Source organism: Abramis brama, assembly GCF_963993115.1.
Source record: "Abramis brama genome assembly, chromosome: 1".
Taxonomy (NCBI): Eukaryota; Metazoa; Chordata; class Actinopteri; order Cypriniformes; family Leuciscidae; genus Abramis; species Abramis brama.
Window position 1 is genome coordinate 30,247,198 of NC_139963.1, and position 12,804 is coordinate 30,260,001.

General features: G+C 38.2%; 3 protein-coding genes across 7 annotated transcripts; all 3 read left to right on the forward strand.

The window, feature by feature from the left end:
* Window positions 1–814: 814 nt before the first annotated feature.
* Window positions 815–3,731, forward strand: LOC311085842 (uncharacterized protein). Its single transcript, XM_084118462.1, has 5 exons — window positions 815–1,067; window positions 1,300–1,394; window positions 1,536–1,695; window positions 1,936–2,059; window positions 2,240–3,731. Exons 2-5 carry the CDS (start codon window positions 1,302–1,304, stop codon window positions 3,294–3,296), a joined length of 1,434 nt encoding a protein of 477 aa, XP_083974588.1. The 5' UTR covers window positions 815–1,067; window positions 1,300–1,301; the 3' UTR covers window positions 3,297–3,731.
* A 944-nt stretch (window positions 3,732–4,675) lies between these two features.
* Window positions 4,676–9,070, forward strand: rras (RAS related). 2 transcript variants are annotated; one of them, XM_084088589.1, is made up of 7 exons: window positions 4,676–4,982; window positions 5,287–5,380; window positions 5,594–5,681; window positions 5,948–6,050; window positions 7,023–7,131; window positions 7,215–7,333; window positions 7,414–9,070. In XM_084088589.1, the coding sequence occupies exons 2-7, from the start codon at window positions 5,297–5,299 to the stop codon at window positions 7,499–7,501; spliced, it is 591 nt and encodes a 196-aa protein (XP_083944715.1). In that variant the 5' UTR covers window positions 4,676–4,982; window positions 5,287–5,296; the 3' UTR covers window positions 7,502–9,070. The 2 variants fall into 2 exon arrangements, with proteins under 2 accessions (XP_083944715.1, XP_083944716.1); XM_084088590.1 differs by having other exon boundaries at window positions 4,873–5,013.
* A 900-nt stretch (window positions 9,071–9,970) lies between these two features.
* prrg2 (proline rich Gla (G-carboxyglutamic acid) 2) lies at window positions 9,971–12,713 on the forward strand. 4 transcript variants are annotated; one of them, XM_084088553.1, is made up of 8 exons: window positions 9,971–10,049; window positions 10,191–10,222; window positions 10,704–10,793; window positions 11,186–11,349; window positions 11,498–11,531; window positions 11,838–11,967; window positions 12,047–12,187; window positions 12,316–12,713. In XM_084088553.1, exons 3-8 carry the CDS (start codon window positions 10,709–10,711, stop codon window positions 12,356–12,358), a joined length of 597 nt encoding a protein of 198 aa, XP_083944679.1. In that variant the 5' UTR covers window positions 9,971–10,049; window positions 10,191–10,222; window positions 10,704–10,708; the 3' UTR covers window positions 12,359–12,713. The 4 variants fall into 4 exon arrangements, with proteins under 4 accessions (XP_083944679.1, XP_083944681.1, XP_083944680.1 ...); XM_084088555.1 differs by having other exon boundaries at window positions 9,989–10,049; window positions 10,124–10,222; XM_084088554.1 differs by having other exon boundaries at window positions 9,994–10,049; window positions 10,140–10,222.
* The last annotated feature ends 91 nt before the right edge of the window (window positions 12,714–12,804 follow it).

A 12,804-nucleotide genomic window follows, 5' to 3' on the forward strand; every position in this document is an offset into this window, starting at 1 on the left:
AAAAATAAGCCAAAGCCATAAGACTCAGGGTGGGCCAAGCTTATGATTAGCTTGGCCTGCACATTTAGTTTAAAAGATATGATGCATCTGTGTCCAGTAAACATGCAAAACTCTTTTATGCAAGATTTTAAAGACAATGTGTTACCATCCCATTATTGTAGGCTAAATTAATTTGCCTGGTTAAAATGAAAATGCAAGACGGCTGTTTAGTAGTCCAGTATGGTATAGCATAAATACAGTTGAATAAATTCACATTCATTTAAGCTGAATGCAGCTGTAGCTCGAGAAATAAAATTCATTGTGGTACAACATAACAACACATGACATAATTCATATATATAACGTAATGTTTGATGCAGGTTGCAGTGCACTACGTGAGGTTGTTTAAAATAGTATAAATATTATATCAATAGGTAAATGTGGACTAGTGAACTAAGCGTTCTGAATTATACATTTTGTTTATCAGAGAAACTGCTCGCATGGGACGTTGCACACGAGTCTGCTTACAAAATCATCTAGAAGGGATATAAAAGAGTCTCATTTGACTGATTACACGCACTCGATTTGCAAATGAAAGCGGCGTGTTTCTGTCTGAAAGGCTACAGGGAGTAAAACACGATTCATCACAATAAAAATGCCGAGGTCTTCAGGGCAAACTGATGATGGCGAACAAACCGAGCGAGAGCGTGCCCGCGCCCGCGCGCACGTCAAAGAGCGAGCCTGGCCGCCGATTGGCTGAAAATGACATCACATAGAATTGTACTATTCTTAGCTTCTGGAAACGGGATGACCTCATCTTTTTCCTCCCTCGCGCAGGTATAGACATATAACAACAAATAATGCGAGAAGCGCAGACAGAACGGAGAGGAGCACGGGAGCACAACTACTGAGAAGAAAGATCAAGGAACTGTTTACAATCGCGCAGATAGGCTGCATATATTTACTTCACGCGTTATATGCTTCCTCCTGTTTGTGCTATTTACAACGTTCATCCACCAGCTTTGTTGGACTTTTCCAACCTTTTTGGACTTCCTGCGCATTCTGCTGATCTATAACTGACTGGACTGGTGAGAATCAGCTTTTAGTTTATTCTAAACGTGTAACTTGTCAATTATAATTGTTAAATGCAATTTATCAAAACTTTAAATCCTTTTTAGGCATAGGCTACCATTTGGCCTGCTTTTATGATTCTGGCTGTCTGTTTAGTGCGTCATATAGGCCTACACAAAGAGTTGTTTTCTGTGTATTTTTTCGCCATAGGTTTTAAGGTTAAACATTTGTTTTGTTTTTTAAATCAAGAGATGGTGTACTCCAGGGACAGTCAGTCCGAGCGGCCGCCGTTGTCCCGTATTCTGCCGCATCTCTACCTTGGTGCAGAGACTGACGTAACCCAGGTATATTTACAGTCCTCTAATGATTTACCAGTATAGCTTTAACCATCTTTAACTTATATTTGCTTCATTTAACAATAGTTTGTCCTCATGCGTAACATTTTAGTTACTTTCTCACCTTTCACCCGCTGTTCGTTTCCACAGGATGGTTTGTCTGACCGAGGCATCTCGTACGTACTAAGTGTGAGCCGATGTTGCCCACAGCCTTCATTTCTACCCCAGTCCCAGTACCTCCGCATCCCAATAGACGACTCTCTGCGGGATGACCTGCTTCCTTGGATCCCTCAGGCGTTGCACTTCATTGGTGAGGGACCCGGAATCCCACTCCTTACATCAGCCTGCATTTGCATCCCAACTGCATTACATCATTATTAGCTACTAGCATCGATATGGAAATAGATTTGTTTGTCTGCGTAAAAAAAGAAAAGAAAAGATAATAATATGAGGCTAATTTGAAACCGATCAATTAGGCTATTTTATGCATCAGGGAAAACCCTGGGTGGGTGTACACTATTAAGTTTTAATCGTATATGTTATGTTGCAGATGGGGCCATGTCACTTGGCTGCTCTGTCTTGGTTCACTGTGCTGCAGGAATCTCTCGATCTCCAGCACTTGCTGTGGCATATGTCATGTATAGCCTGAAAATGGACCTGGATCATGCATACAGGTAATGTGCATACGTTGTTTTACTACTACTTCTGTCATTGTCTATGTAATGAAGAAGTGACATTTTGCACATAAAAAGAGTCAGAGGTCCTGGTGATGAACGATATATTGTTTGTTTGTTTTTATTTAATGGATGCAGATTATTCAAATGAGTAAAGTATCTATCTCATCATTCCTTTAGGTTTGTGAAAGAACGCAGACCTACAATTTCACCAAATTTTAACTTCCTGGGTCAGCTGCAGCTCTTCCAGGGAACGCTTTCTTTGAAGAATAATAACACAAACCTTCAGGCTCAGCAGTCAGTCAAACCTTTGGATAACTGCCTGCAGCCCACCAATGAAAAAAACAACAGCAGTTCTACAGTGGCACTGTTAACTAACTTAAACCTGCAGAATAGCATTGAACACAACAACTGCATTATTGATGGATGTACTGAGGATTCCAAAGCAAATGTGTACTGTGAGAACAAGAACAACCAAATGGAAAATATTCAGAGCAGAGGCCAACTCTGTGAGGTGATGAATCCAGAGTTTACCTTATCTCTTTCAGACAAGCTCGGAGCGCTCACTCTCCGCACAAATCCCGTGGAGATACAAAGACCAGTAAACATCACATGTCAGACACAGCAGGATTCACCAAAGTCCAACCTACCTAAGCCTACTTACCTTCAGATTCCCTCTCTAGCGGAGAAACGCAAAAGCCTTACTCTTTCCCTTACGCCAGTGGGCGCAGTTCCTCAGACTCACCAGACGGGGTCATCAGCCAACAGCTGTGATCTGAGGAAGAGCCGTTCCGCAGTTGACCAGACGGGGGCGTTAGAGGACTTGGGAAGAGCCGATAAGGAGCCGTCAGGATCAGAAACCAGAACAGATCCAAAAGAGGCAAACAGGTTTATCAACAAGGAGGTGTCAGCTAGACACAGCTGCTCAAGATCACAAAGAATAAAGAGTAAACTAAACCGCAGAGCAAACGAGGAGCAACAAAAAACAAACCAAGTGAACCATTCAAGCACACAATCGCACAGGCAGATCCAGGGACCATGTGAGATCAAAACCTCCTCACAGGAGGTTACCAGTGGTGTAGAAGCAGTGGAGGGTATGGATGGAGACAACAGCCCCTTGTCTCCAGTCAGTCTAACGGTTAACAAAATACTAGACTGGGGAGAACGCATGCTGCTTGGGGTCCTACTTGGCCCACGTATTAAAGTGGGACAGGCTGCTTTGCCGTACAGATGTTGAGGAGGGACTGGTTGTATGAACTGCGCTACTACTTAAAGATGAAGTGTAAATGAGGACTTTTCAAAGAGGCATAGCTAAGGAACTGTGTTTATTATGTACCTCCCCATTGAGCAGAAGGAACTTAAATGAAGACAGCGACATGGGTGAAAAAGCATAATGTATGAGTGTGTGAATTCACTTATTTATTTGATGAAATTGCATGTTCCTCTAAGAGTGTTTGACAGACTCAAGTCATCTGATGGACTGGTGATATGTATAAATGGCAGAATGTCTGAAAAAACAATTGCGATTTGTTCTGTTATAATGCACAGCCTGCCTGTGACTTTATTTATTAAAATACACTGATAATTGACATTTATAAATGGGTATTTTGCAGGTGGAATTTTAACACTATAGCTTGTATTGAAAAAGTGTTCATTAAAGACAATTATTTTATCTCTCTGTCTCTTTTATTTTCGCAACTATTTTAGTGAATTTTATAATAAAATGTTATTAAAAGACAAAATCTAGCAATAAAAGAGGTAAGATCCACTACCTCTACATCAAAGCCATGTTGATCAGTTGGGCTATAACTTTTAAGTTAAGCAAAAACATAGTAACTATAATATCCTTACCAAAGGGTTTTCTAAAGCTGAGGAATTTATTGCATCAGGCAACTGACATTTAGTCTCCTTACTTGGTTTAGTCACAATGAAGAGGAGCACCATTTCCCCATACATGTTGGGAAGGAAGACAGTAACTGGTGGGTGTCTCCAAAAAGATTTTTACTACTCCCTGTTTGTCACATTCTTGGAGGTTTTTGTTTAATACAAGCCAAAAAGTGATTCAGCATCCACAATGATATTGCCAAGAAATTACACATGAATATACTATAAGAACAAAGGCAAATGTACAGAATCAACATATCACTCACTAGGAATGAAATGCACCATTAAATAAATAAATAAATAAATAAATATAAGATACAAAATATTCTATCTCGACAAACATAAAGTTTAAATCAGCCTCATGACCACAACATTTTTCAATAGATTATTACTCCTGTGTTTAACTCTTGCGCTTATTTATATCATTCGAGCTGAATAAAAAGCGGACAATGAATGCAGAATTAACGCTCTGTGTAAAACATCTACCGTAACTCAGACAAGCCAGGCCCTTGGCCAAATATGGGAAAGACGACGCTCGAATTACACATTTATCATATAGCCTGCCTTCTATCGCGGAAATACAGGCGTAGTAACAGCAGAACAGTTCGTCGAATCATTCGCATCAGCCAATTAGAACTCGCCAAGGCTCACCGATTATGAAATGATTCGTGCGATGAAAAAAACAACAAAGGAAGCCACGCCCATTTCAGGCATGCGTATGAGATGCACTGAAGACGAAAAAAAAAGTTGCCCCTGGTCATGAAAAAAAGCTATCGGAAGCAAGAGAGAGTCCAGAAATCACCAAGAAAAATCCAGAGGGCGGACATTCCTTTAAGCCTGGAATTCGCTGTTTATCTCCATAAGCAAGATGGTTTTATCGCTTGTCCAAAAGGGAGAATTTGTCGGCTAAATCTTGCGGATATAGTGTATTAAAGTTGTCAGAGTATTCGCGGGTTGGCAGTGGACTAAGTTGTCTGACTTTCGAGTCGCTAACTTGGCACCAGAAGGCTAATTTACTCAAGGCGGCTGCGGAAGAAAGGTAATCGGCGGTCATTGCTCAGATTAGCGCGGTATTTGTTTTATTTCCACTTTAGAGTTATCAATCTGATTCTGCAAATGCTATTGTTTTGTAGATATTGAATCATGGAGCTTTGATTGTGATACATACTTGCCCAAATCTGTAACATTGTAGCCTATTGTAGAGGTTTATCAACGATGCCAGGCCTTTTACGGTCTCAAATCTGTATGCTCCGTTGGGCAGTATTATGTCTCGTAAAACCATATTAGTTGAGTTATACGACATGATTAGTATTGTTTAATAACCTTATGTTACATATTTGCAGGAGTAGGACCATGTCAACGGAAGAAAGATATAAGTTGGTGGTCGTGGGCGGTGGAGGTGTGGGGAAAAGCGCCCTCAGTATTCAGTTCATTCAGGTAAGTGTGTATTTTTTAGTACTTTGTATGAAATAAAGATGTATTTATGTCGCAACATGGGTCAAATACGCGGTGGTAATTATTTCTGTGGGTGTGTTGTAAGAGTTGTGTGACGTTCAGAGTGCAGTGGGCTTTTCTCTGCATGTTCCTTCATGTTAAAGCCCTTGTTTAGCAGTTGGTGAACCAAAATGTTTTCTTTGTTTTCTTTTACAGTCGTACTTTGTGTCTGACTATGACCCGACCATTGAAGACTCGTACACTAAAACCTGCACCGTGGATGGAAAGGAGACACGATTAGACAGTATGTGTTCTTTATAGGAAGGAATGAGTGTTAAAAGCTCCACATGTTTCCTCAGTAGGGAGATTTTTGTTAGAGTTGCATCACTGATGATTCATTGCTGACTACGGGTTCCTGCCCAGGTTTTGTTTTGACTTGCTGTCAGTACAACATCATGCCAGCTGTGTTTAAATGACTAAAATGTGATTTGTTTGTGTGGATCAGCTCGTCTTGTATATTCCCCTCTATTTACCTGGGGTATGTTTTGTTTTTGTGTCGTTCGCCATTAGTCCTGGACACGGCAGGACAAGAAGAGTTTGGAGCGATGAGAGAGCAGTACATGCGCTCTGGAGAGGGTTTCTTACTGGTGTTTGCTCTTAATGACCGTGGCAGGTAGGTGTTTTCCAGAGTGTGTTTGTGTGAGCATGAGAGGAAGGCAAATAGATGGTTCCTAACTTCTCTGTGTGACGAGAACAGAGAGTGTGTATGTGTCTCTGTGTGTGTGTGTGTGTTAAAAATAAAACCACAGAATGTGTTTTTGATGAGAATGAAAGTGCAGGTTATGAGTGTTCATGTCATCAGGTGCAGAGTTGAACCTCAGCAGCTGAACTGAGCCTTTCTGTGGCCAGTGTAAATGTTGAGTTTCACAGTGTACAAATCCTTAGGGGCCGTTTACACGACACCGCTTTCAACTAAAAACAGAAAAACTGTTTATGCAGTTTGGCTGATCATTTACACGACAGCAGCAGACAGGGTCTGAAAGCGCGAACTTTTGAAAACAAGTTTCAAAGTGCAAGTTTTTTAAAGCCATAATGTTATTTTCTCTGTGTAAACTACAAAAACAAAAATTTGTGAAAACAGTGACATTATGTGTATGCGTATTACATGTTCAGCCTATACATTGTTAGGTTTAGTGAAGTTTTATAGTTTCAGTTTATTTTTTTGTTTCCTTTTTTGTATAATGTGTTAACTAGTAACATTTAAAAACATTTAACACAGTTAAATTACTCTATTTCTCCAGTTAAAATACTTCTATTTAGTGACATTTTTATGTTTAATGAGTTTTTTTTTTTATTTTTTTGTTTTTTTTTTAGAATATACCATATCCTTTTTTTTTTTGGGATAATTTTTTCCTAGTTATGTGAGTTTATATTTCAGTTCAGGAAAATATTTAATGTAATTTGTTTTATTTGTTTGTTAATAATAATGTCTTTTTAGGAATTTTAATATTAATTTATTGTAAGTTAAATTTACAGGCTACAATCCAAGAAGAGTTCAATTGTAATGACCTTCTATGAACTCTGTGTTTTGAACTCTGTAAAACTTGTTATTCTAATGAACTTTTGTTGGTTCTCTCTGTTTCAGTTTTAAAGAAATTCAGAAATTTCACACTCAGATATTGCGGGTGAAGGATCGAGATGACTTTCCCATAGTTCTTGTTGGCAACAAATCAGATCTTGACCAGCAGAGAGAGGTAATGTTTCCGTGTTCCACAGCTGAGTGAATTTTTAATGAAAAATAGGCTGCCAATTCATATGTGTGCGTGTCCCCCCCCAGATCTCGAGAGAGGAGGCCATGTCATTTGCCCGAGAAAACAGGATCCCCTATATGGAATCATCAGCTAAGAACCGCCACAATGTGGAAGAAGCCTTCATGGAGGTTGTGCGAGCAATAAGGTATTTGTAATAGAAAACAGCTCTTATGAGATTGGCAATGCTGTGGATTATGATGAACTTACATTACCATCTCTCCTCAGGAAGTTTCAAGAGACGGAGAGTCCGCCACTCCCCGCTAATCACGCGAGAAAGCAGAAGAGTGGTGGCTGTCCCTGCACCCTGCTCTGACTGCCCCTCTGCACTGTTGCCTAGGAGACTGAAGCCCTCACTCTCACGCCTGGTGCCTTATATGTCTACACAGTGTGTGTGTGTGTGTGTGTGTGTGTGGCACTGTACGCATCAGTGTTTTAGCGGCTTTTACAGTATGTGTGTATGAATGGTTCCCAAGAAGAAACTAGGCTGTATCAAATGAGAAAGAACCTGTTGGAAAGGGGGGCCTTTAGTCTTATTTTGCCCACGTGTTTTATGTAGTGCCTTGTAAAATCATGCTCTTGATTTTAGATTCAAGAACAGTATTTGTTTATTTCTGTCATGGTAAAAGGTCACAGACTGATTTGTGTGCCACGAGAGAGATTTAAAAAAAAAAACATTCATCATGGAGGGGGTGAACAAAAGTGACAACGCATATTTAAACAAACCATGTAAGCGATGTGCTGAAAAAACCTTGTGTTGGTTCTGGTGTCGCCTGTATGTACAACATGCATTTATAGTGTTATTGACTCACACAGACAAGTCAGAAAGTGTTTTATTGGCCCAGACCCCTGTTCAGCATGTCCTCTCTGAGGATTTATTTAGTCAGCGAGACTGCACCGAAATGGCTGCTCTAGTCTACCTTGCTACCCATCAGTGGCTAGAAATGTATTCAGCCAGCTTGTTTTTATTAATCTCTTCCTGATAAAGCAGTGTCTGATGACAAATACATGATGTGGTTTTAATAATTGAGCATTTTTAGTGGAGAAGCAGTGGCGTTCAAATATTGAGTCCAGTATCTGCAGTGCTAGTATTCATACAAACCAAAGGCTATACTGTATATGTTTGCACACCAGCTTTGTCATCGTGAATAGTTATCTAATGTAGTTTAACACTAAAATGGACAAATCGTGTGGTTTTATTGTGGGATTGTTTTGGTATGTTTCTTTTTTTTGTTTTAGTCTAAATTTGATGTATTTTTGAAGGTACGTCTATTTGTGCTTATGTGCAGAATAAGACATTCTGTCTCCAGGTTCACATTATTGTATATGATGTGCTTCGTTTGTGATTGCACCTTCTTTAGTAGACAGTGATGCAAAATGATACAGAGGAATTGCCAAATGAATTTACTAACAAAGCATGATATTAGTCAGTGTTGTGAGGGAGTGAGTCACTCTGTCTGTACATAAGTAGAACGGCATAAAAACAAGACTAGGTGCTTTTTCCTTAGTCCCACGATAGCAGTTTCTTATGGTATACTCGACTCTCGAGGGAGTTGCTAGACACAATTTATGGCCTTTAATCAAGGGACATGGATTTTTTTTTTTTTTTTTTTTAGTGGGACAAATTCTATTGTAGATCAGGTTTGTCGGCTGCAAATAAGAACAAAGCACTATTTAATTTCGCAATGTTAACAAAATTTCACAACATTGTTACATGATGATTCTCATTCATATAACTTCATGTCTTAAGTCTGATTATTTCAGTTTTTTTAATTTAAGCTATTTTTCTTGGCTCTGGAGAGAGATCAGACACCATTTATCTTCCAATTTTGTATCTAAATCTAACAACATTCTTTTGTACACAATTAAAATGTTTTTAAACGTTTCATGTAAGAATTTGTGGGTGACTGATTTGTTGGAGAGTGATTCATTATAAAAAAGTATTTGTAACAATTTTCCCATAACGTTTTTGAACACAATTCAGAGCTGATGAATTAGGAAATTTAAAGATTAAATAATTATTTTTCATGAATGTATGATAAGCTGTATTGACATACTATTGCATTTAGACACCAAATAATGTGTTTTTTTGTTTTGTTTTGTTTTTTAGTTTTCTTCGTTCTTACTAGCCTATTTAGCCTACATGTTATTAATCTCGGTTCTCATGTCTCTCAATTTGTATTGGACCATAACGATCAAATAAGAGAACTACCCTGCGCATTACAAGCAATTGTTGCAAATGATTACCACATGTGAGGAAAGGGGAAATTATAATCGCTGGGAGGGAATCAACCGCAAGGCGAAATTCAGAATCTGAAGAAATATTAGCATGACTTGGAAATTTAAATGTGACGATGTAAATGCACAGATAGATATTCCTTCGTTTTAAAGCGATAATATAAGACGAATCACGTGTATAGGACTGACTTTCGTAAATTTATTAAAAGATGCTCTCAGGTCGGCTCCTGCAAAGAAGAGGCCCATTCATAACTATCGTTGAAAAGAACGGTTGATCCAATCGAGACGCAATCGACTGTTGAAACCGGAAGCTGTTCAAGGTGGACTAAGGAACTTTTTTGTTGTTGTTGTTTTAAGGTGAAGATTACTTTTTCAACATTGAACTACGATATGTAGGCCTACATCAGTTAGCCACAGCACTAAAACGTAGGCCTACTTATTTATTTTTCCGTAATTGGGCTATCAAAGCAGAAAGCACCTTTGTTTATTGAGATGTGCAGGTAGGTGACCGAAACTTTGTCACATCCCACTGCCACTCCTATAAGCGCTCGCGGCCGTCAAATATGTTGTCAAACTGGTATGTCTCTCTTACGTGATGACTTGTGTTTTCGCTGTGAATGAAACAGGTGAATATGGAAGTAGTTTAATCAAAACCGAATATCGAATATGCGAATTCTTTGTATTCATATTGTTGATCTAGCTATAATAATTTACAGCACCAAGACAGGAAATCTGTGGGATAATCTGAAAGTGTTTTTCTTTTAAAGTTTCCTTGTACGGAACACAACAGAGTGTAAAGGTAAGCGGGCGGTTTCCCATGTAGTTTTACTTTCTTTTCTACTTTCTGTCCTGCGTTTTAAGGTAGGCTACATCGTTTTCAAAACGGGATATGCATTTTTTAGTTAATCAACTTATTATACAAAAATAAATATTCCCTTGTGTTGGCACAATTTTGTCAATGTATTACCAATGTGATAATAGTTGAATGATTTGTAAATACCATGTTAAACGGATGTTTAATGTATATGTATGCCTCTTTTTTTTCTTAATATATATGTATATTATTATTATTATTTATATAATTATATAATAATATTAATATTTGCTTTTGAATAAGTGCAATGACCGATAGAGGACGACATTGTAAGCTTTTTCTGGAGAATATTTTGTGACGCATTCTTTATGGTTAGGCTATATATGCCTATAGGTCCTCCATATGGCATTATCAAAACATAGCCTGTTAAACGTTGTAATATTCTTTATAACATTCTTTCGGACAGGTACAATGCTGGGGTTTCCAGCAATATGTTTCAGCTTGCTATCCTTGCTGCATCTTGTTTGGGGCAGAGTGATCTATAATGGAAATGATGGTAATAATGAAAAGCAAAACACTTCTTCTTTTTTTTTTTAATTGCCAGTGTGGGACATTTTTGGTTTATCTTTTGTTGTTGCTAATCCATTAGTACTTTGGTGTGTTTTTGTTGGCTTCCCATGCACTCATGCATGATATCAAATACTTATAGCCTACTTCTGCACAACCTTATTTGCATTACAGACTTTAGGTGTATTACAAACATTGGTAATTGTTTCATACCCAGAATTCAACATAATTTTTTCATTACATATATCGTATGATTAGCTGCCATTTATTACCCTTCGTATGTATGCGCTGTTCCTTCTGTCTGTTTCAGTAAGTGATTAAATGTATGTTTGTGACATGTTGTGATTTTCATTATGCTTTGTATTCTCTTGTGTTGTTCAGTGTTCCTAGAAGAGAAGTCAGCAGTTTCATTTATCTCCCGTAAACTGTTGAAAAACAGTTGGGATTTTGAGGCAGTGGTGCCTGGCAATATAGAGAGAGAATGCATGGAGGAAATATGCTCATATGAAGAGGCCAGAGAGGTGTTTGAAGATGACAAACTGACGGTAAGAAAAAGAGTATACTCATTTTATATACTCTTATATAGGGAATGTCAACACAAAGGAATCATAAATAGCCAAAACTACAAGATGAGGTGGAAAAAAATGTGTTTATGTATAGTCATTTGACACTGTTTGTTTTGTTTTCCAACAGGCCAATTTTTGGAAAACCTATAGCAACAGTCATGGTAAGGCTGATTTTTTTTTTTTTTTTTCTTTAAGGGAATGTATTTGATATTTTATAGATGGTTGAAGATATGCACATCCAACAGTTGGATTCAATTTTCACATAAATTGTAAATCTTATTATTAGTCTGACAGCACCAAAGCAAGCAGACTTGTAAATCATAATAGTGTAAGCAAATGCAAGCTACAAATAGTATTTTATTGACCAATATTTTATCCTAATGGGATAAAATGGGGGTCACTAAGTAAACAATTAAAATGTGTGTGTATTAGTTGAGAATAATGAACTGATTGGTTGATTTCCACAGAGACTTTGCACCCACTTGATGTGTCTGGTTTGGTAGCTGGCATTGTGGCTATTGTAGTAACAGCGATTATAGTCACTGTGCTGGGCATTTATTGCTACAAGAACAGAGGCAAAAATGCAAGAGGGGGAAGGTAAGTGCATGCTGTTATTACCACTGCGATATGCCTTTTATGTGGCAATATCACTCTAATGGATCCTGCATCTCCACAGTGTTCCTGTGCATATGGGAGTGGATGGGCAGCCAGTACCTGAATCTGTGCCCTTGTCTATTGTGGCTCCGGGTCTCCCCTCGTACAATGAGGCTCTGACTCACAGTGGCCAGCACGATGCCCCCCCACCGCCATACGCTGGGTAAGAACTCTGAATGGTTTGTTTGCATATGTGCATCACATACAAAAGTGATGCACTATCTGCTATAAAATTAGATTGTGCTGCATTTTCAAAATATATTTTAAAATATGCATCTCTGCTCTTTACAGGGGAAGTCCACCTGAGCCGACAGAAACTCCAAATGAGGAATGACAAAGACTTGTTTTTTTTTAAACAAAAAATGTTGTTGTTGTTTTTTTGTTGTTGTTTTTTTTTGGGGGGGGAATGTCATTTGCCACAGAGACAGAAATGATTGTAAGCTGCAAAGTGTAGTTTCAGTCACTAATTAGGTAATTTATTATACGTGTGCTACATGTTCAGCAGGTAACTTTTTTTTTTTTTTTTTTTTATTCTTTAAAATGATTTTGCTACTATCACCAAAGAACAGAGTTGTATTGTAAACACTGTCAATATTTTCTTAAATCAGGTTTGTTTTAAAAATGTAAAGCGTTTTCTTGGTCATGTTGAATTTAATTAAATTGTCATTATTAATAAAATGAAAAATGTAGACCAACTTGAATTTTATAATTCGACTGTGCAACAACGCGCGATTCAGTATTGGCAATTAGTCGCTGTTGTCACTCATCTTCGCCTCTTTC

Excerpts from the sequence above, each read along its gene's own strand:
- prrg2 (XM_084088552.1), top strand. The coding sequence starts at position 10,640 with ATGGCATTATCAAAACATAGCCTGTTAAACGTTGTAATATTCTTTATA. Across the intron at positions 11,350-11,497 it reads TTGAAGATGACAAACTGACG|GCCAATTTTTGGAAAACCTA; the intron begins GTAAGAAAAAGA and ends GTTTTCCAACAG. Across the intron at positions 11,968-12,046 it reads AAAAATGCAAGAGGGGGAAG|TGTTCCTGTGCATATGGGAG; the intron begins GTAAGTGCATGC and ends GCATCTCCACAG.
- LOC311085842 (XM_084118462.1), top strand. The coding sequence starts at position 1,302 with ATGGTGTACTCCAGGGACAGTCAGTCCGAGCGGCCGCCGTTGTCCCGT. Across the intron at positions 1,395-1,535 it reads CAGAGACTGACGTAACCCAG|GATGGTTTGTCTGACCGAGG; the intron begins GTATATTTACAG and ends TCGTTTCCACAG. Across the intron at positions 1,696-1,935 it reads TCAGGCGTTGCACTTCATTG|ATGGGGCCATGTCACTTGGC; the intron begins GTGAGGGACCCG and ends GTTATGTTGCAG.
- rras (XM_084088589.1), top strand. The coding sequence starts at position 5,297 with ATGTCAACGGAAGAAAGATATAAGTTGGTGGTCGTGGGCGGTGGAGGT. Across the intron at positions 5,682-5,947 it reads AAAGGAGACACGATTAGACA|TCCTGGACACGGCAGGACAA; the intron begins GTATGTGTTCTT and ends GTTCGCCATTAG. Across the intron at positions 6,051-7,022 it reads GCTCTTAATGACCGTGGCAG|TTTTAAAGAAATTCAGAAAT; the intron begins GTAGGTGTTTTC and ends TCTCTGTTTCAG.